Raw genomic sequence first — 22,269 nt, 5'->3', positions numbered from 1 at the left:
TCCTTCTGCTAATCTATGCCAGAAAACACCATGCTATTCCTCTCCCATTTGTCTGGCTGCTAATCAGGCCAGAACAATGCTCCATTGTGGGACTCTTCCCCTAGTTCTGTGTACACGCATGTGCATCCACACCCAGTCTATATAAAGGCAACTTTTGAGATCTCTATATTTGTGGAGTGAAAAAAATAAATCAGATAAACTGCAATAATGGTAAAGCTTTTCGTTCTTTGTGGAACAAAGCAGTCAGCTCTTTTTGAAAGCGGCCCATTAGAAAGTGCTTTGACTGCAGGCAACTCTTTTACAAGCTGTTTGAAATAAGGGGGTGGGGGAAAACTTCATTATTCCGTATGGAATGTACGAAAATAAGAAATGCTGCCACGCTGTTTAACAATCTCAACAATATTTAAAACAATTACAACATCTTGCATAACGTTCAGCAACAGCCAGTCTTCACACCACAGGAAGAATGATGTAATGAAATTACGAGAGGTTTAAAGCTGCTATCAAACCCCACTCTCGCTATTCAACTTCTGCAGAACATAAAAACATTCAAGGAGATTGAACAAACTTTGGGAATATCTGCAAATAAAGATCACTGTTTCATACTGGAGTGGTGCTGGCTCCAAGCTGGGAGAAACTGGGATCGTATCCTCCTACTTGACACTACCAGGAGAAGCGTGCAACACGTATGGCGTTTATCAGTTTAAAACTGAGAGTTGCACGCAGTGATTTTATGCAACCAACAAAACAGAAACAGGAAAGGTTTATTTGAAAGAATGTTTTGAGTGCCCACATTTGGACAGAGCTCGAACTGAAAGGTAAGAAGGCACAAGGAAAACTAACACTTATGACAAAGAAAGGAAATACCAGAGCACTCACGTAACTCATAAATTACATCATATCTCCCTGCACAATGTAGTGAAAAGCTGTTGTCCAGTGTTTCTTCCATTATCTCAGTAGCAGACTCCTAATAGTTACTTTGCTTAAATCAGGAAAGAGCCACAATTTCAAGCAGTGATGACACGTTCACAAACAAACAAGGACCTCAAACAGAATGTTAATTAAACTCTACAGGTGATAAAATCATCGGCACAGAACAGCTAAGTAGAACATAAGCAATGCTTCTTCCATACGTTACACAGAAGACACATTAACACCCTGATCTAGTTCAGGGCCTATAAAAAATCTGAAGATTGTACAGACCCAGTATTCCATTCAGAAGCACAAAGCTTTGTAAGGCTACTGCTAAGAGAGAAGTGACTAACTCTGAGGGAGATTGTTTCCAGTTACAACTGCATTGACAGTAACCTGAATCAAAGATCAGCACAACTGTGTGGCTCTTGTACCAAAAAACAAAGAATTTGCCCTCATACAGAGGCTCCATCCAAAGACCTCAGAACAGTTCAACAAATAAGTCTTAATTTCTGCCCTGAGGTCTGGCTGTCTAAATGCTATGTGCTTTAAAGAGAGAGCACAGGAAGTTGGAAATGTTCAGTGGTAAATCAGAATGTAAACCTGTAGATCTCAATCCCAGCTCCCACTTTTAATTAGCAAAAAATGGACACATCTTTGCATAAGGATTCTTAATAACAGTGTATATTGAAAGCCATAGGAAAAAGGATGGACCAAGAAAGCGCCTGCCACAAATTCTCACTTCCAGAAATGCAGTGCATTTGTTGGATTTCGGTATTTCTTTGCAAAGCATTGTTTTAAAGCACCTATTTTTTGCAGCAGATAACCTGAGCCAGCAGGGCTGTATCTGAAATCACTACCTTTGAAAGCAGTTTAGCAACTTTACTAGTTTCTGTTAAACAGAGTATTGGTGCTGACATCTTCAAACACCAACAATTATAGACCCACTAAGCCCAACAGGACACATACTACACTTTTTTTTTTTTTCCCCCCCAAAATACTGGACAGAAGAAACACACAACACAAAGTTTTACTACAATCCCATTTCTGCTGCATTCTAATTGCAGAAATTTCAAACTCACCTAGAAACCTTACATACATCAGTTTCTCTGCACTGTTTTTCTCCTTAATATCATGTCCCACAGGCTCCCCCGAGGTTGATAGCTGTATCGTGCTCTGAAGTTCAAGTGCTAATTATTATGTTCCAAGTATGATGGAGCCACAGAAAACGTGGCCATCATCACCTGCCAAAGGGCACATATCATGGAAAAAGCTAAAAGCAATTCTAAGCTCGGGTTTGCAGATCTCAACCTTCCTGTTGCTACTCTGCTGCAGTAAAATGGTGCTTGCCCACAGTATATTTGAAGAGGCAGTCAAGCTGCAGAAGCTTAACAAGTTAGCAGAGATTGGTAACTTTCCATGGGCAGGTACTGGGCCCACGAAGAATGTGAGATAACAAAGTTTACACATAAACCTTCCCAGCGCAGACAAAGGGCGCAGTTCTGCTGAAGTATAAAAACTGAGCTGATGGGAAAACTCAACGTGAACAAAATGAGATAGCTACCATCTCTTATTAGAACGTGTTTCAGTTGTTCAAAGCAATCATCAGTCTGAAACACGCACCAATCTGGAAGAGTTTCATTCATCGCTCCTGTAAACTTGCTGAAAATAGAGCTAGAAGATAAGGCAGATCTTCCAATCCTTCCAGGTTTGTTCCTTACAGCGTGTTTCCAAGGGCTGCTATACAGTGAAATTTTAAACGAGGCCTTTTCCATAAGAGGCTATTTCATTTCTGTGCTACACAAAGCACTCCCCACTTAGGAGGATAAAGGATGCTATGAATAGAAAATAATGTAATCTTTTCATACAGATCAAATGAAATCATAACCATAAAAGCAAGGGGAAAACAGATTCAAGAAAAACAATGCCCACAAATTAAAGAAAAGAAAAACACTTAATTTTAATGAAATAGAGTAGAACTTGGAGGAGGAAAACTCTACTGCTTTATTTAACAAGGTTCAAAACCAGCACAGAAATGAACAAACCTTCCACTATGCCAATTCTTACACACGAAGAAGCAACAGAAAAAAAATCATCACAAAAAAAGAAAGTGTAAGAATCCTACAACATGTTTTGGAGGACATGCATACCCAAAAGGATGGCTTAATTCATCAACTTCCTATTTGCAGAGCAGCCTCTAGATTTCCTAATCCATTACTCACTGCTGGACAATTCTTTCTGGTCAACTCTAAAGGCATTTCAGTGAAATATAGTTGGAAATAATGTGTGGAACTAAGTACACACAATTCCACCTCGTTGTTTTAGTGCTAAAGGATCAATAGGATATGTTTGCAGTAGTGTACCATGGTCAAAATGGGTCTGGATGCAAAGAATGAAGAGTTGTTTCCTCATTCACCAACTGCATCTCATTTTCATAGCCTAGAATTTGTATAAATCTCCTCCCTACAGGAACTCCGCTGTACAGCCCTTGTGCAAGTCATCTATTACCCAAACTTTCCCTCTCATAGGATCGCCCATAGATCCTTTTCGCCAGATGGTCTGCTGGAGGGTTGGAAATAACACAAAAATACAGAACTAAAATGGTAGCAGGCATTTAAGGAGATGCCAGTTATACAAATCCCTGATTCAGAGAAGCCACCTTCAAGAAGGTCCCAGCTCAGTCTAACAGAAAGAATACATGGAGTTAGCTACTTCTTGACAGGCAAAGGAAACACAACTGGGAGCATAGCAGCAAGATGGGAAACAAGAAAAAGACCTCCCAGTACTACAAACAAGATCTCCCTATGGTATTCCAACACCAGGCAGAGGGCAGAAGACATCTGTGAAGTCAAAGCATGGTGCAACCAAAATATCTTTTTCTTTTTCTTTTTTTTTTCCCCCATGGTCGCATTTAAATCAGATAACATGCAAGGGAAAGAGACAGGCATACAGGCATTCTTTCAATATTTTCCTCCACGATACTTTTTTGTTGGAATTAGAATCTTTCTATTGTTTGTTTTTGTTTTCCCTGTGACAGAGAGATTAGTACAATTGCTCCTTCCTTCTGTTTTGTGCTGTGAAGAAAGGGAAGGAAAAATAAATAAATAAATATAATAATAAAAAAAATAAAATATAATAATAAAAATAATAATAATAAAAATAAAAAAATAAAAATAAAAATAACAGTTGGGAATATTACCCAACTCTAATGAACTGCCTCAACAATACAATCAGGGATTAAAAAAAAAAGCCAGCTAAACACTTGAAGCTACTGCCTTCTTCCCCAATCACAAAAACAGAGTTTTATTTTGAGAAGCCAGAATTCTATAGTTCATTTCAAAAACTACAAATGTTCTGTCTTCACAGAAGAAATCTTACAGCTCCTATAAGGGATTGACTCAAAAGCCAAAGCCTTCCCACTTTAAAGCAAATAACAATTGCTTGGTACTGCAGGCATGCTTCTCTGGTGAGCTGAAGTCAATGTGCTGTGTCTCAAATAACCACTTGCATTCTGATATGCCAGGTACAAGATATCTGCAAAAGCAGCTAGCTAATTAGGAAGTAGCCATCACCAACTGGCCACAACTTGCACAGGAAATAGATAATTTTTCTAGAGAAATAAATAGGCTCCTCTCCAAACTTCAGTTTATGCAACCGTTGTGGGTTAGTCTTGGTAGGCAGCTCACTCAGCCACTCACTCCCACGCTTCCCCCCAGTGGGATGGGGAAGAGAATCAATTGGAAGGGTAAAAGTGAGAAAACTCTTAGATAAAGACAATTTAATAGGTAAACAGAAAAACTGTTTTGCTTGTGTGTAACAAAGAATCCACTCAACTACTTTCCACGTGCAGGGAAAACAAATGATGCTCAGATGAAATTGCCATAATTATGTAGAGTAAAAATACGTAGTTCTACTGAAATGTTTTATACATATATTGCAACAAAGCATTATTGAGAAGCAAATATAAAACTAAGATAGCTTTTAGAGTCTTGGGGTAGGCAGCTCTCAGAAACTGCATAGATACTGGAATAACTGAGCTCCTATAGCTCTGAGAACCTCTACTAAACTTAAAAGATACACAATTTTTGAAGAATTTTACTGAAAGTCCTAGTTTCTCCTATCCATTTCAACTCTGTAGACATAGATACAAATTATTACAAGTTTGGGAGGGTGAAGTGAGTTTTCCCTCAAAACACTTTCTGCCATCAGACACAGATGAATAGGCTTTAAAATTCCTACGCACAAATTTTAGTTGATATGCAGCTGACTTCCTTGGTGCCATGATGGCAGAAAACGATGTGCAATGATAGTTAGTATCCTTCAGGAATGTAACACTAACAGACACAGGGAATTTAAGAAGTTGAGGTGACCGTTTACAGGGAAACAAATCCACTCCTAGGAAAAAAAAGACAAGGCTTCTAACATTTCCTGAGGGCTGGCAGCAGTGGCTGTATGTTAGTAAAACCAAACAGAGAAGATAGATCACATGTTTTCCAGAAACATATATGGAAGAGACTGCTGAATACTATTTGCAGAAATGGGTTCAGTTGTGAAAGGAAGCATACATATCTTATAAAAGAGACTGGGAGCGGAGTTTAATCCCAATTAGCTGACAAGATATACCACAATGCTCTAGATTTGACTATGATAAAACTGAACTACAAGGCCAAGACAAAGACAAGAGGAAAAAGCAGTGGAAGTCTGAGACTGCACCTCTGCCCAACAGAACAAAGCAAAACTCTCTCCAACGAAGTAGAACAGGATGCAAAAATCCTGGTTTCATTCATATGAAGTGGTAAAATTATACCAAGAAGTGCACCAGAACTGTAATCAGAAACAGATAAATCTTGTTCACTGTGCACCAAGGAAAACAAGACAAGAGAAAAGACTGCTAGCATGATAAACACATGCAAGATGAAGCTGCTGAACGGAGAAGACATGCAGCTATCACTTGAGGACTGCGCTGCAAGGCAAGACAGGTTCAAATATTCAATAACAGAACTCACTAAATCCTAAAAAAAAACAAACCCCTTCAAAAAATCAAAACAATTATGTTCAATAAAAAGACAAATGTCATCCTTAAAGAAAAGAAAACCTTTCTGGACATGAATCATCAAAATGACTGAAAAAAGGACCAGACACACTGTGGCCTGTTTGCTGCTATTTGTCTATTGCTGATCAAACCAAACAGAGCTCTGAAAACACACAGAGAACAGACATAATTTTTGCTTTGGTCTTCAATTACTTGCATCAGAAAGTACATACAGGAAGAACCTAAAAAATTAACTAAACCAGACCAACAATTTTAGGACAGGATGAACAAAGCCAAGTAGGCAGAATTACAAATCCCTTTTAAATTCTTGTCCCATTCTCAGAGACTCATAGGATTACTCAAGTAGGCCTTGAGAAGACTTTCAAACAAACGCATAGAAATCAAGAAAGCCACTTGGTGTAAGAATTAGTTCTGTTTTGAAATATGACATTTCAGAGTTCAGTCATTCCTGGAAATTACACAGTAATTAGAATTATTACTGAATAGATTCCTCTCCACAGGCAGTTCCTTCAGACTTGAGCTGTTGGACTCAAAGGTCCTATCACTCAAAGATCTGAAAGCAGTGTTACTTTTTGGCTCACACAGCGCCTGTCACTGATATTACTGCCATTTCATGAGCTGCTTTTACCAATTCAGGTTACAGAACCTCCTTAGAGTTGCACTGAAGTTGCAAGATTCTCAGCACCCTGGGAGCTGCACTGATTACGATCTCTTTGTTTTGAGTACCTCAGGCCATAATACAAACAGAATCCTTGTCCTCCCTTCCAGCAAAGGGTGGTCCAATACAACTTCATAAATAATTTCAAAGACCTTGGCTTGAAAGCTTACTGTAAAAATCACAGAATCATTGAATATCCCAAGTTGGGAGGGACCTGAAGGATCATTGAGTCAAACTCCTGACTCCACAAAGGATCACCTAAAAATTAAACCACATGTTTGAGCAATGCCCGAACACTCCTTGAACTGCAGCAGCTCGAGGCTGTGTCTACAGTCCTGGGCAGCCTGTTCTATGCTCACCGTCTCTGGAGAAGAACCTTTCCCTAACTAACACTCAACCTGACCTACACAGCTCCATCAGGCCCTGGCGCTGCCACACAGAGCAGAGCTCAGCGCTGCCCTCCGCTCCCTGTGAGGAGCTGCCGCTGTGAGGCCTCCCCTCAGCTCCTCTGCTCTGGGCTGAACAAGCCAGGCACCTCAGGCTGCAACTCACACCTCTTGCCCTCCAAATCCTTCACTGTCTTTATAGCCCTGCTCTCTAGTAGCTTTTTATTGTCTTCTGATTTTGTGGCACCCAAAACAGTACACAGTTTGGGAGGTGAGGCACAGCACAAAGCAGAGCAGGAATTCTTACTGAGTGCTCACAGGACTGCTAATGGAGCAATTCTGCTGACACAATTAATAGTTAGGGAATTGCAACCTTCCTATCCAACTCTGCAACACCTAGTAAAGCACTTAGTCTACACCTTCAGCAATCAAATACACCGATCAACAAAGCCTATCACTAAACAGACAAGAAAAAGCTTGCTAATATTTATCAAATGTTGCACACATCTTCTGCTAGCAAATCTAGCCATGGGTGTGGACAGAGAGAACTCCATGGATGAAAACTTCAGATAACAGGTGCTTTGTTTTCATGCTAGCCTGCTGATTACGGCTTCTTTCCCATAGAAATATAAAACCTGTCCTCACACTGCAGAGAGCTCCACGTAGGCGGTTCTCCAGGTACCTTGCAAGTACCAGGTCAGGTTATCAGCGAGCAAAGAAAACTTCACACACCAACAGAGCAAAACAGAGCAACATTGTATCTGAATGGAAGTAACAAAACATCTGATACCTGCACCAAGCAAGTACACATTCTCAGAAAGGGTCTTGTGCACGATGCTAGCTGTCATCTGTCCATATGTTTAATGCATATATTTCACGTTATTCGTGATGTATATCTACCATACAGCTTTTTTTCCCTTTACACAGAGAGAAAACCCTTTAGCACCAGAGAGAAAACAGTATGAACCCTTACAGAAAGCCAAAAATAAAGAATAATGAATTATTCACTTAACACCGATACAGTAATTATTGCTTCAGCAAATCAATATTTATACACTCAGAAAAAGGCTAAAGATCCACTTCTGAAGTTTCAATGCATAAAGACGACACAACCAACAGCAAACAAAATAATGGCATAGCCAGTCCTTGAATTCATGTTTTCTTAATTACTTGGGCAAATTACCATTCAGTACTGTTACTCTGCAACAAGCTACAACTCTATCTGAATGTTCTGCATGAGCACACTCTTCAGCATCCAAGTTAGCTGAAATTGCTTAAGAGTCCCAGTCTCGAGGCTTATCTGCACAGGGATACTTTCTGACAGAACTATACAGTAACATTGTATAGTTATATTTGTACCAGTAAACTCCCAACAGGGACAGAGATTTTGAGAACAAAATGTTTTTTCCTCTTACAGAGGAATTCATGGTACTATTTTTGCAATTCACTTCAAAGTCTAATGCCAAGGAAGCCCATATGCCTAACTGACTTAGCACTTTAAGTAACAGGCAGCAAAACAGAGAGGTGGTCAACACTGTAGCATCTGTAGTTCTTGACACAACTTTACCACAAAGGACTCGTGCAGAGAACAAGAAGTCAGTTCCCTGCAACCAAGGAGTTAATATTAATTAATAAGAGTGGAAAGAGAAGCACATGGATGCTGGCATAAGGCAGACAGGACAACAAAAGATGTGGAGCTTGGGAAAGAAATAATCCATAAAACTGAACCAAAAGGCCACATTCTTATGCAAAACCAGATTTCCTGTTCCCATCCCACTTTTTTGCCCTCCTTTGACAGAACACCCTTGACAGATTGTCTGGCTTAACAATGGAAAGGTGAAAGCACAGTATAAGCAGTCACTCCTGCTTGTGCTATCCGCCAAAATGCCAAAAGCAGGCTGACCTTCATTCCCACTGCCAGAAACATAAGGTCAATATGAACGTCTAAAAAGGTTGTCCTGCGTATTCAGCAATGTTTTTTAAAGGCTGTGAAAGGGAAACTTTCCAAAGCTAGAAGAAGGAAAGAGAAAGGTCTTTCAAAGCAGCTGCAAGAACTACCTTATAAGCCTTTCAATTGGATCAGGATGAGCTAATAAAGCTGGCCCTTAAGCCCTGGAGATTCAGCGTTCAAATTCTGCTTCAAGTTCACAAATGAAAGGAGACTATTATGTTTGTTCTAGTACTTACAGAAATCGAGCCACATCAGAAAATAACTACACACTTTGATTCGCCTCGTGAAAATGCAGCAGAGACAGGCAATGGAAGGTCCTTCAGTTTGGCTGCAGAACCTTGTCTGGTAGCATCCCTATGACTACATGTGTTAGCCTCGTGCTTTGCTATAATGAATTTTTATAAGAAGCTTCCTGAACAATAATAAAGTCAAGTGGTATACTTGGAGGTCTTGACTCACGCAATTTATTGACATGAGTATGCATCCAGTTATATACTTCATTTAAAGCATGCAGTCCAGCTATTATTCTTTGAATGGCTTTTTTTTCTGGTAATAGAGGAAAAGATTCCTCACCTATGTGTCCATGATTGGAAACCAGCACCTGATGAGTTATTTTTTCTACTTCTATTATCTCATTTAGATTTATAAGAAGCTTTGTACAAAGCCTTGGCTGACTTTTTAAAAATTAATATAATGTCCAAAAATACAATACCTCATATCTCATCACTCATCTATCTTCATCTTCATTAGATGACTATTAGTCATCTTCAGCACCAGAAAAGTGACATTTTCAGTTTAAAATTTAATTTTTCATTTTTCTGCTCAGATTTTTTCTATATGAAAGTAATGGGAGCAGGGACAACATATGAGTTTTTCCCTGAAATAGCATATGGGCACCCAGACTGAGCCTCAACTGCTTTTGGCAGGTCTTAAGTACACTGGGCTTTGATATGCAACAGGAGGGCAACAGCACAGCCATGCACCAGTAACTACAGGTCACTGAACAAGAGGGAGCAAACCTCTGCCCGTGGCCTTCTGCTCAAATGGAAAGAGGCCCTACAGTAACTTTCCTCTAATAAATCGCTTCTGCAACGGTCTCCACATGTTATTCCATTTCTACAGAGAACTGGCAACACAAAATACAGCCAAAAAGCACAAAACTTGGCGAAATTTTGGTAACTTGATAGGATATATGATTGCAAAATTTCTGCAATATCTCTGCAATTTCAGAACACTGAAATATCAGTATGTCAGCCAGTTCTATTCAATTTACTTTTTCAGGTTTTAAGCAGTAAACCCAAACCAAGTCAATACCTTTACTGCAGAAAAGTCAAGCTCTTACCTGATTTGCACGTCCTGCCATCATCTTCTAGCTGCACACCAGTGGGACAGGCACAGCTGTAGAAGGGGTCTCTTGGTGATAGCAGGCACAGATGGGAGCAACCACCATTGTTTTCTTCACATGGAGTGTGAACTTCAAGAAACCAACCAAACAATCAATCAGGTTTATTCTCTTTTTTCTAGAACATCTAAAGCTCTTTTTTTTTTTCCCTCTGAGGAATAAATCATAGATCCCAAATGACTGGCACAAGGTTGGTGCTAAATGACAAAGGAGCCACAAAATAAAGCGTTTGATTCCCCACCTCCCCAGCAACTTATTTCTGGGAGTATCTAATTTGACATGTATGCAAAGCCAATTTTTTAAGAGCTGACAGCTCGGCACATTCTCACTGTACTGCTCTTCCAATGTTTTTGAAGTTGAACACAGTTATGACCTCTGAACACTACTTATTTCACCACTGCTGGGTCTGCTAAGCAGCATGGAAATAGAAACTGGGATCTGGAACAGCCTGTGCATTGCAGTACTGCTGCACATTGGAAATATTTTTTTTTTCCCAGCTGCAGAGTTTTTACAAGACGTATCTCTGGATCATCAGGAAATGCATGGAGGGAACGTGTCAAGTCCCTTGAATACCTCAACATTAGAAAAAGCACAAATACTGAAAAGATTACAAATATCCACTCTTTCCTCTCGGCACCCCAGTAGTTTTGAGAACATAAAAATTAAAAGTAAATTTAAAAGGTGAGGGGAGTGGGGGTGCAACTGCACCCTCATCCACCTCATTTACTAGAACAAAATATGGCTGCAAGATACAGAGCAGTAATCACAAATAACCACAGAGAACACCGTCACATTTAAAAAGACACTGCAAGCTATGCAAGAACTCTCAAATATCATAGTTTGAATAAGCTTAACTACTTTACCATAAAAATACAAAAGTTCCAGTTAATTTGACTTGTGTTACTTCCACTGATAGTCACAGAGAGATGGCAAGGAAGACACCTAAGCCTGATCTTAAAGAAGTCAATGGCATTTAGGCTATTTTCAGCAGATCATATTTTTGCCATCTTTTCATTGTTACTGACCCAGAAATACTGTGACCTACGGTTGGGACATTTCCTGAGCTGAAAGCAGTGGCAAGAATTCAGCATAGACAAACTCTTATCTGGAGCTTTGAGATAAGCCAGGATGCTGTGCATATTTGACAACCTCCATGAAAACTTGCACATGTTCCATCACCAAACTGATTTCCGAATTCCTTTTGCTTACTTTCAAGCCTGTTTGCTAATATCCTATAAACTTTGCTGCGGAAGCTGACTTTAGATTTGGCATAGTTGAACTACACAATCCAAATAAATAAGAATATCTCCACTACGCAAGAGATGATTCTTCCCAGAGCTACGGAATTATATACATTCCCACACTACTGTTTTTAATCTCATTTTCACTATTCTACTTAAAAAAAGTCTAGGTCAATTCCCATATGAAATCACACAATAAAAGATACAGATAGCCTCTCTACATTTTCCATTCTCTACACCTTGCCTCCTTTGAACGATCATCAAACAAAGAAATAGAGGCACAGACATTTCTTATGAAAGCTGAATACCTTCCATAGCGAAACACCAAAACTATTTGTTACATACTGAAGATAAGCAATATCGAGTGCAGCCTGCAAAAATTACCGTTGTAAGTACAAGATGAACTTCACATATTTTATTATAATTGTATTTACAAAAAAATGCAGTGATGTGCTTTTTCTTTTTTTTCTTTCACGTGTCTTTAAAATCACAGTATTTTAGAAGTTCTAAGGCAAGTCTTTAAAGATATCACTGAAGTACTGCACTGGATTTGGAATTTTACTACCCACTGGGATGATGAATAAGCTCTTACCTACTCAGGCTAGAATTTTCAAAGAAAGGTAAAGGATTGAGTAATTATGGTTTCACAACTAATTCTCTGAAACGTTCTCAAAACAGTAAAACTTCACACTACTCCTTTTTCTGATTAATGCTGTTCTGACAAACAAACAACAGTTATGCAAAAGGCTTCAAGGAAAAGTAAAACGTACAGTAGGGCTGCCGGTCTGGGCTTAAGACCTGGATGTCCATGGGTGAATAAAGAGCTGATAGTATTTCTCTCCTCTTCTCTCCTGTCCGTTTGTTACAGGCATGAATGGAACGTGTCTGCCAGTCTGTCCAATACAAAGTGTCCCCAGACAGTGTCAACGCAAATGGATGAGTAAGACTTCCTTCAACAACCTTTTGCCTAGATGAAAGAAAGGGCAAGGATTAGTTTGCGTTGCTTTCACCAGACAACCTTATGGGGGGGAAAAAAAAACCATGACTTTTTAAGAGTTCATATAGAAATTGTCATCTTTTATCAAAAATCACTGAGCCAGGAGAATCATCTGGTGAAGAAAGTGACAACTATACTGGAGCATAAAACAACCTTTTACACTAATCCAGAAGGAACTTAGCCCAAGCAAACACGCATCTCACATTTATTTGCATATTTTTCTAAACTATTTTGCTTATACCCTCCTGTACTGCACATTAAAAACACTCATGATTGTACTATGAATTCCTTTTCCTATGTTTTTCAGTCTTTAAAACTCGAAAATTAGTTTTCTTCACACATCAATTTGAAAATGCTTTGAAATAAACCTCAGTTATCAGCAGCTACAGCAGGCCAAACTCAACAATTAACCTCTAAGGTTGTGAATGAAAAACACCTGGTTTTAGCAACCATTAAGTCACTTCACATCAGCATGCCCCCACAGAACATAACAGCAAGCACCTTCCAAATGAATAGTTAGCTATGCAAAAATGTAGGAACGACAACTGAGACTTTGCCCCTTCGTAGCGATAAGAAAACAAATATACCATGTTTCATAGCAACGCAGTATCTGGTTCAGCTACACACTGACCTCTGAAAGGCCACACCAGACTCCCTGAACAGGGCTGTGCGAACATCCATGTAAAACCGCCTTTGGGAGGAAACACAGGTCTTCAGTGTGCTCCTCCCACTAACCTTCTTTCTTTTTTTTCTCCCCCCTCTTCTTTTCCCCCTTCCCTGTCCTTGTTTGCAATATATGACATCTTTACCCAGGACTTTCATGCTTGCAATCGCCAATTGCAGCCAATTCTTTCTCAGAGCAGGAAAATGAAGGAATGACTTGAGGGCCATTTGTCTGCCTCACAAAGCCCTGCACAATACAAGCTGACAAAACACAGGCCGTCCATCACAAAATCCAGGCTTTTCAGAACCATATTCTTTGAGCATTCCCCCTCAGATAGCAGTCAACAGTTTGTCTCCTGTCAGTAATGCTTTGTTTAAGACTAAATACTTGTGATGAATATAAATCAAAAAACACTTCAGACATTTTCAGATGGCATTCAGCTGCACTCCCTTTCTTCTGTGTATGCATATATTCTCACATTTGCTGTGAGTGGAACCAAAAGCCACAGAACATATGAAAACTCCGATGTGTTTTCTGAACTCACGAGATCCCCAAGTTCATACACACTGCAATTAATTTGTGTAGCTTAGATCCAAGAGTTTTGTAGATGCTCAGTAAAAGCGTATTTGACAATTCTGCAATCAAAATAATATGAACTCAATTTTCACAAAAAAATTATGCATTTTATGTGTGTATAAAAAGGCATTCACACCGCCTTCTAAACCAGGCTTCTTAAGCAGCAAAGCAGCATTCCAATAAATCAGCACACAACTTTGAGAAGCCTTTAACTCCCAGCATCATCCTGAAGGAAAGCAAGGAGCACATTTTTCTTATACCTGTATTCCAATCTGCATTTGAATTATTTGTATAGATGAGGTTAATAACAATAAAGACTTGGGAGGGAAGGTTCATTTTCTTTTTTAATCAGCATAGTTACCATTTGCAGTTTATGAAGGTGAAATAACAAGTACTCCCAAAATTCTTCAAATACATTGAGACATCAATCTTGCACACATAGGACAGATTTAAAACCGACTGGTATATGCAAGCATTTTCACATACTCAATATGGAAAAAGAAAGTTATTCTTTTTGTTCCAGACAGAACACTAAAACTGCTCTGAAATTTCTGTCCTTCAACTTATCACTACTTCTTTCACCATTAAACACCACAGAACAAACAGAATTACTGATTTTCCTCTCCACACTTTGCTACAGCCTTTAAAAAACAAACAAACAAACAACAGTAACAGCAGTACTTGTATTCTAGTATCGTAGCAGCTGTTTTCCACCAAATATTGTCCCTATTTCCATCATTCTTAGATATCAAGTCTCCCCCCCTCCTGTAATTACATTCCAGCTGACATGCTTGGAAACTGAATCTTGCCAATATAACAGGCAGATTGCTCTGGTAACATTAATTCACCACGCAGAGTGCAAGTTTTCTTCTCATTTGAGTTCTGAAGTACTAAAACTGCATTAAGACTTTTATTGATAGCTCTGTTTGAAACTTATTTGGCTGTGTGTTTAAGAAACAGAAGCAACTTCCCTCTCACAAATCCATTTGCACATGAAGAAGGTCAATTTTGTTTGATTGGTTCAAAATTCATGATAACCTTGGAATTATTATTGAAGTCTACTTTGCCAGCAGGACCTAAGAGTTTCAGCTTCATATATTTCTTTTTCCATATTCATTGGTAGAAGGGATAAAAGTAAATTATACAAAACAAATGAAATAAACAGAGGAAAAAAAAAAGAGAGAAAAGTTAGGAGTAATATTCACTGAATTTATTCACATGCATAATATTTTCAGGAAGTTTTGTCATATAGCTACGCTACTAAGCAGGTTGAACAACACCTGCAGTCCACATGCAGTGAGAAAGACGCAAGGAATTTCACAGAACACATGCTGCACGGGAATACCCTGACATCCAGCATGACATCAGCTCTCCAGCAGCTGACTGTAACACATGTAAAAAAGCATACAACAGTGAGGTAACTTTTCTAATGCAAAATAGAGCACGCATTATTTTTCTTCCTAAAGTACCACTTCCTTCCTAGCAAAATATACTGCATGGGGGGTGGACATGCACCAATCTGTCACAAAGGCCAATGGCTGAGATAAACATACTCTTCTTCAGGTGGTCTCCCCCTACCTAAATATGAGCAAAACACATTTTACTTATGCATTAGAACTCCAAGTTTCTACACAAACATGCAAGTAAAGTTTATTACATTTTAATGTGCAGGAGAACTGTGGAATCAGACTGGAAAACTTACACTTTGTCACCCATCCTTAAACAAGAGGGACAAATTCACATTGTATTGTATGAAAATCTCTTAGATTTAGAATTATGAGACAACTTTCTATGAACCTGCACAAAGGCTTTGAGCTCCCACTCCTTTCTGTAACGGCCTCTTCCCTTGTCTATGCTTCTGACAGTCACTTAGTACTTGTCACTCACCACAATGCCACCATTATCTAGCTTTACAGAGTGCTCTCAATAGAACTTGAGTGTTTTATAAAGGATGTCAATATCGTTATGCCTCTTTTATGAGTGTGAAAATCAGGCATGGAATGCAACTGCAAAAAACTGAAAGATATCAGTGGAAAATACAGTGTTATCTGCTAGGGGAGGGGCATACAATATAGACAGGAGTGTATGAAAACCCCAAATTTCTATTGATACTGAAAGCATTACAGAAAATTTTAGATGTTTTGAAATAGAGTTCATGTTTGCTACACAAAGATCACTGCTATCTCCAGTTTGCCTCAGGGTGCTGCTGACACACTGGGATAGCAACCTTCTGACAAGTCACAAGTCAACACAGCACTGTACAATAACAACGCTCCTCTCTTGCCCCAAGGTAGGCTTCTTTAGATGGATAACAAAAATCTCAGCGTCCAAAGTTGTGTTTCCAGATAATATTCAATTATTTACATCATTAAATATCACTTCACTCTAGAAATACAGTGCCATTCTTTTAAAAAGCAGCAAACTATACAAGCAGGACATCCACACTATGAGTTTCCTACCCATGTAACCTGAGTGCACACTTAAGCCTCTCCTAAACATAGTAGCCTAGTATCCAAACAGTCGGGTAGTCTGCATTTAAGAACGAATCATTCTGGTTGCTCTGCCTGACCAGACCAAACATAATTCTATTAATCACATAGGAATCAATTGCAGTTTGGTATACCACTGACAATTCAACAGGCTATGTGAGGACCAAAGCTGGACCACAATGCAGAGACCTGCCTCCTCAGTGGGAGGTTTCATTGGCAAATGGCAGATGCCCGTCAGAACCAATGTAACCTGTCTACTGAACACTGCACTGCTTAAGGTACAAACTTGAACATCCAAGCCTGCCCTATCTGTAGGCTGATCTATGTCATTCTTTAATAGTTAAAATCAACAGAGACACCTGGACAGCAGCCTGCACACTTGCATACTGCGCTTTCTATCAAGCCTTAGAAAAATCTTGCTCACTCACAGTCCGAAATAAGATGAATTTGGGTACTTGTAAGCATGCCACAAAGTACATCTTTGGACAGGGCCAAGGACAGGTGTCTCAACATATACCTCCTGTTGAAAAAAAAAGCAGAGTAAAATACCAAAAAATTCCCATAGCACTAGTCGAATGCTATATTTCCTGGGGCCAAGGATGAGCATCTCCTATTGTTCTGAAGATAAGCATGAACCTTAAAAAAATGCTGTGCAGGAGGGTCATAAACAATCTATAGTAAAACAACAATACAAATATCCTCAAAGACAGTTTTATAGCACGTGAGCATTCTGTTTTTACAGAGCTACCAACAAGTGAGTTTATATTTGTAACGCTATAATGTGATAGAAAACACAGCAATGACAGCAGGGTAGCAGAGTCACAGGCTGCAACAAGTGAGGACAAGCCCAAGTGCAACAGCTATGGATGCAGAAACAAAGGAAAAAAGCTGCTCACCTTCAGAAGGCCTCAGGTAGGCAGGGATCTTCAGCAAGACTGCCAACCCTTAAATGAAGTCTGGGAAGGGGTGGGTCCTGGTTTCACCCCTTCTGGTCATTCAGGTACACTGCATATACCTGAGTTCCCCTGTATTGACCCTTCCTTCCTACCAGGTGCTCAATCACTACTTTAGGCCCTGACTTGCATTTAAACAACAAGGTTAGAGCATTATTCTAGATTACTGAAAAACGTCTTGGTTCAGAACTAATACAGGGGGTGAGAAATAATTCACACCATATTATTCACTAAAGGAAACTTACCTAAAGGAGCCATCCAGATTTGCTCTATGAATGAAACTCAATTTTGCATCAGCCCAGTAAAGTTTCTGCTCATCAAGATCTATTGTGAGTCCATTTGGCCAATAGATATCTGAATCAACAATTATTTTCCGTGTGCTGCTGTCCATTCCTGCCCGTTCTATTCTGGGCGTTTCGCCCCAGTCAGTCCAATACATGTATCTAGAAAAGAAAGCAGAGATGCACAAAAATAAATCACAACGTATATTCATTAGCTTCAGCAACAGAAAAGATAGAAGCTCTTTGTAATGTTCTGAAGCATCTTTGATTTTGTTTCTTTCGTTTTCCACCATACAGTGGTGGAAATACACAATACATATTTCCCCAAGAACGTCAACAAACAGCAATTCAAATGATATTGAAATGAGATTTGCACCCCAGAGGGTGCAAAAAGAGTCCTTCATAGAGCACATCACAGAAGTATTGTTTCTGCATAATATATTACCTTTAGCCATCAATGCTGGGCAGCCCCTGCTTGTCACAAGTATTTACAACAGAGCACTGTCCTTGCTTGCCTAGTTACTGCAAGTTAATATCCTCAATCCCATTCAGAAACAGTTACCCAACCAATTTCCAAAACTGCCACAGGTAAATTTCCTTTTGGAAACTGGTGTACAAAAAGAATAAAGTGCCTCAAAGTTCATTTCTGTTCAACAGCAAATCGTAAATCCGTACAAATTTAGAATTACATTAAATTAAGACTGCAGATGTTTTCCCTCTCATCAATGCCCCCACTTTTACTGTCACTTCACTTACAGGCAATTCAAGTAGCCTGAATAGAGACATCAAAAGCATTTATCAACCAGAAAGGACTAGATTAAAATATAGTGAACTCTGCAAGGTCTGGGTGCTTTCCCAATGCAGCTATTTCAGACATTCTATGTCAGCAAGCCCTCGACCTGAGCGAGCACTCAAACAAAATCAGTTAGATGTCTACGCTGAACTCACCAGTGCTCCAGGTTCTTCAGCAGTGACAGACAGGCATCAGCTCAGGGTTTGTACTGAGCTACATTTCAGCTAAGTCCAGAAACTACAGTGAAGTGGGACCTCTCCAGCCTTGCAAAGCCCATGCTTACAGGTTTTGTAATCTGGTTTGGCTCACATCCCCTGAAGAAGACAGCAAGGGCTATACAACCACGCTAGGAACCACAAAGGTCAAACAGCACGCTTTCTGAGCACGCACACAGGCTGGGAAGGCCTCACGGTTTCTTTTATAAAAGAATACTGCCTAGTTTGAAAAAAGAAGCAGGGACAGCATTCCTAATTGCTATCACATTTCTTAGAATCTACAGGATGTTCTCCCCTACAAAATAAGACAGCCATGGAAACTGTAGCAGCTCTGTAGCCCCTCCACAGGCAGCTGGGGCCATCCTCTCAGCAAAGCAACAGCAGTCACAACAGCTATTCTCAGGGCACATCCCTCAGAACTCAAGCTTAGTTTACGCTGATCTCAGTGTAGGTGCTGCACCCTGCTCCAGCCACAACTCCAGTTTTAGCACTGTCGTACCACACAAGATCCTTCTGTCCTATGCCACATTAATTTAAACCATTCTGATCATAGTCGCATATAAATCACAATTGGCCTGTTTATCCCACTGGAAAGTGGAATACAGACAGAGAGAAAGGGCTCACTTGTATCACAATGCACATATATTTGAGTGTGGGAGGGTAAAACAAGGAATTTACCAAATAAAACCTCCATACACACGAGGCCTCAGGCTTCTGATTGATGAATTGAGACAGCTCACCTGAGGATGGCTGCCGGGTATTTCTGTCCCCAAATGCCATCCTCAAAACATCTCTCTCTTCCAGCAGCCAGGACAGGCCAACTGCTCACGAAGTAGCAGAAGCAGGAGCTGAGCTGCCACAGAGCACAGACCGACGTATGAATGTAAATTGCCGCTCATTTTGGTTTTCCTTACCAGGTCAGGCTGTAATTTGTGGCAGTTCAAACTGTGTGGTGAGGCAGCTATTGACAAACAATTAGAGAAAGGGCAGATACTAAAGCAGCCATCTATACAGCCAGCTGGAGAATCAGACCGAGAAATTCATCCAGCCAAATACTCATTAGTAGGTCAGGTCATTTTTCAGTGAAATCAGTTCTCAGATTTGGCACAGCTACAGTAGCTTCAAGTATGCAAAGGACATCTTGACACATCTCCAGAAGAATAGAAATGAACAAAAAGGGCTAGACAGAAATGGGCCCCAGTACAGCTGTCTTAGCATCAACCTCCTAGGAAAAAAATAATCCTCGTTTCCTAAACTGAAATTTTCTCTTAGAATTTCAAACCATAAAGTAGAATTTTCTTTCTCCTCCACAACAGCCTTGTAACACCATTGAGTTCACTGGAATGTCTTCAGCAGATTCTAGACATAAATTATTAAAACAAACAAATGCAAGCTCAGTACAGGAACCATCTTACTCCAGTGATATCTTCCAGATCCATTCAAAACCAGTAACAGGTTGCTCGGTGAACTTCTGTTACTCTCCTTGCTCTGGTTGCTTAACAGTATGCAGTTCTTTCTTAGAAAATGAAGGATCTGTTCAGAGCAGTCCAAAATCTGGCTGCTGAATGAAGAAAATCCCAGTCATCCAAACATGACTCTGGGCTATATATATATATATATATATATATATATATATATATATATATATATATATTGCTCTGAAAGTAATGCCTCCTATTTATTTCCACGAAAACTGTAACAGACATTAAGAGCACAATAACACTATCTGATAGAGAAAATTCTCTGGTACAAAATACCAGATTTTTGAAAATATACGGTGGGTGTGGTAGGACAGTCCAGCCAAGACAGTCAACATACTCAATAGTCTTCAAACTGGTATGGGGCCTGGTGCTTTCATGTTGCAAGAGAAAAGTCTCCTGTTCTGGCCTGACTCTGGAGCCTTCAGCTTAGCCAGTTTCACAACATAGTGGTCAGAGTTGCTGGTTTGTTCAGGTTCCAGGAAATCCAGAAGGATCCCCCTTTTGTAGCCCAGATGACCAAGCACATTACTCTGCTGCTGAGGGCTGTGTCTTGAACTTTTTCTTCAATCGAAATTGCACAAGTTGGCATTCCATGGACCACTGTTTTGACTCATAGTGGTGAAATCACATTTTGTGAATAATCATTATGGTGAGTAATGATGCAATCCAGGAAACTATCTTTGGCCTTACATTGGTTCAACAGGTCCCGACAAACTTGCATTGGTGTTCTTTCTGTTCCAATGTTGCCACCATCGTTTACTATGCACTGGAGCTGATATTCAGCTCCATAAACAGCTCCTTGGTTGCTATCTGATGATTCACACGGATGAGCTGATTGAGACACTCTCCATTTTATGGTGTGACAGCTGTGCACGGCCATCCAGAACACACTTTGTCTTTCATGTCAGTGTCGCCACTGCTGAAATGCACCACTCAACACTGTGCTCAATTCCACTGTTTGGTCTAAATAAATGTTCAGCAAAGCACCAATGAACGTTAATGGTGCCACTTTTTCCTCACATGGATGAATTCAACGCCATATCTTTGCTTCATTCACACCATCATGTCCGACACCATTTTGTCAGACTGCCCCTCCACTACCATCTGTCACACAGCAACAAAATGTAATGGAATACTGGCAGGAAGGTTCAGCCTCTACTGCCACACCACCAACATCCACCTCTGATGTCGTGGGTTAACATCATAAAATAGCAGGCATTACTTTTGGAGCAGTCCTCATAATTTGGTTATGACAGTATCACATTTATTCATACACTTTAATGTGCAAATGCAGACCAAACAGGATCTTATAAGAAAACCAGAAATCCTATGATATTTAAAAGCAAAATGAAACAGACAAAACTAGCTAAGTCCCATTAAATAACAAGGATGAAAAAAAAAAAAACTAAATTACCAACCAGCAAAATCCTTATCCTCAATTTCTGTCATAAAAAAAAAATAAATGCCTGCAGCTTGCCTTGAAGCTTAATGCAATCAGATGATGAGAAATAATAAAGTACGTAGGCCAAAGGGCCCTCATGGCTTTTCTAATGTATCAAAAGAGCTCCAGTTCCAAACTGTCTCCCCTCTGCCCCTCAAACCTATTGCCCTATTTCACAGATGATGCCTTCTCACGGGGCACATCCTTGGCTACACAGACTGCTGGACAATATCAACACATTTGCCTTCACACGTAACTTGCCACAGAAGAGATATATCCCTACTTTTTAGCTAATTAACAGGTAATGAGCTCAATCGTTGAAAGTTCTAAAACAATACAACATAATCAAAGTAGCAGAAGTTCTAAGAAAGGCTAGCAGCATGAAGATACACTTGGACAAAACGTAGACCTGTCTTTACACAGGCAGCATACTCTCAAAGCACTCCTCTCCCATCTTGACTTCAACACAGAAGAGATCATTATTACCCTGTCATCACCTCATCCTGATTGTAGGATGTCCTTGCAATCTCATAAGTACTATTAAGCTGATCTTCCTAGAGAACTTTTCAAGATATATTAAGTCTCCATGGTCATCAAGCACCTACTGATCGATGGCTTCATGCACCTCCCATGTTCTCAAGTGCCCCTTGGTTCGTCTCGTGAGTAGAACAGCAAAAAGCAATTCCTGACTTCAGCTATAGCTTCCTGCCCTTTTCCAATAGGTTCCTCACTCTTTTGGCAAGCAGCAGTTGCTGAACTGCCAGGAATTCCATCAA

General features: G+C 39.8%; 1 protein-coding gene across 2 annotated transcripts in view; it reads right to left on the bottom strand.

Annotated features, from left to right (window-relative positions):
* LRP5 (LDL receptor related protein 5) overlaps positions 1–22,269 on the bottom strand; it is a 135,810-nt gene that overhangs the window by 69,703 nt on the left and 43,838 nt on the right. For both annotated transcript variants that reach the window (XM_048949683.1, XM_048949684.1), the window contains exons 3-5: positions 17,528–17,725; positions 12,374–12,570; positions 10,303–10,434 (exon numbers count right to left, since the gene is read on the bottom strand). In XM_048949683.1, coding sequence (XP_048805640.1) covers positions 10,303–10,434; positions 12,374–12,570; positions 17,528–17,725 — 527 coding nt within the window. The remainder of the gene's footprint in view (positions 1–10,302; positions 10,435–12,373; positions 12,571–17,527; positions 17,726–22,269) is intronic.

The sequence above is a fragment of the Lagopus muta genome, chromosome 6 (genome assembly GCF_023343835.1).
Source record: "Lagopus muta isolate bLagMut1 chromosome 6, bLagMut1 primary, whole genome shotgun sequence".
NCBI classification, from domain to species: domain Eukaryota; kingdom Metazoa; phylum Chordata; class Aves; order Galliformes; family Phasianidae; genus Lagopus; species Lagopus muta.
The sequence above is the reverse complement of the archived record's forward strand: the minus strand, read 5'-3'. Positions and strand labels throughout refer to the sequence as shown.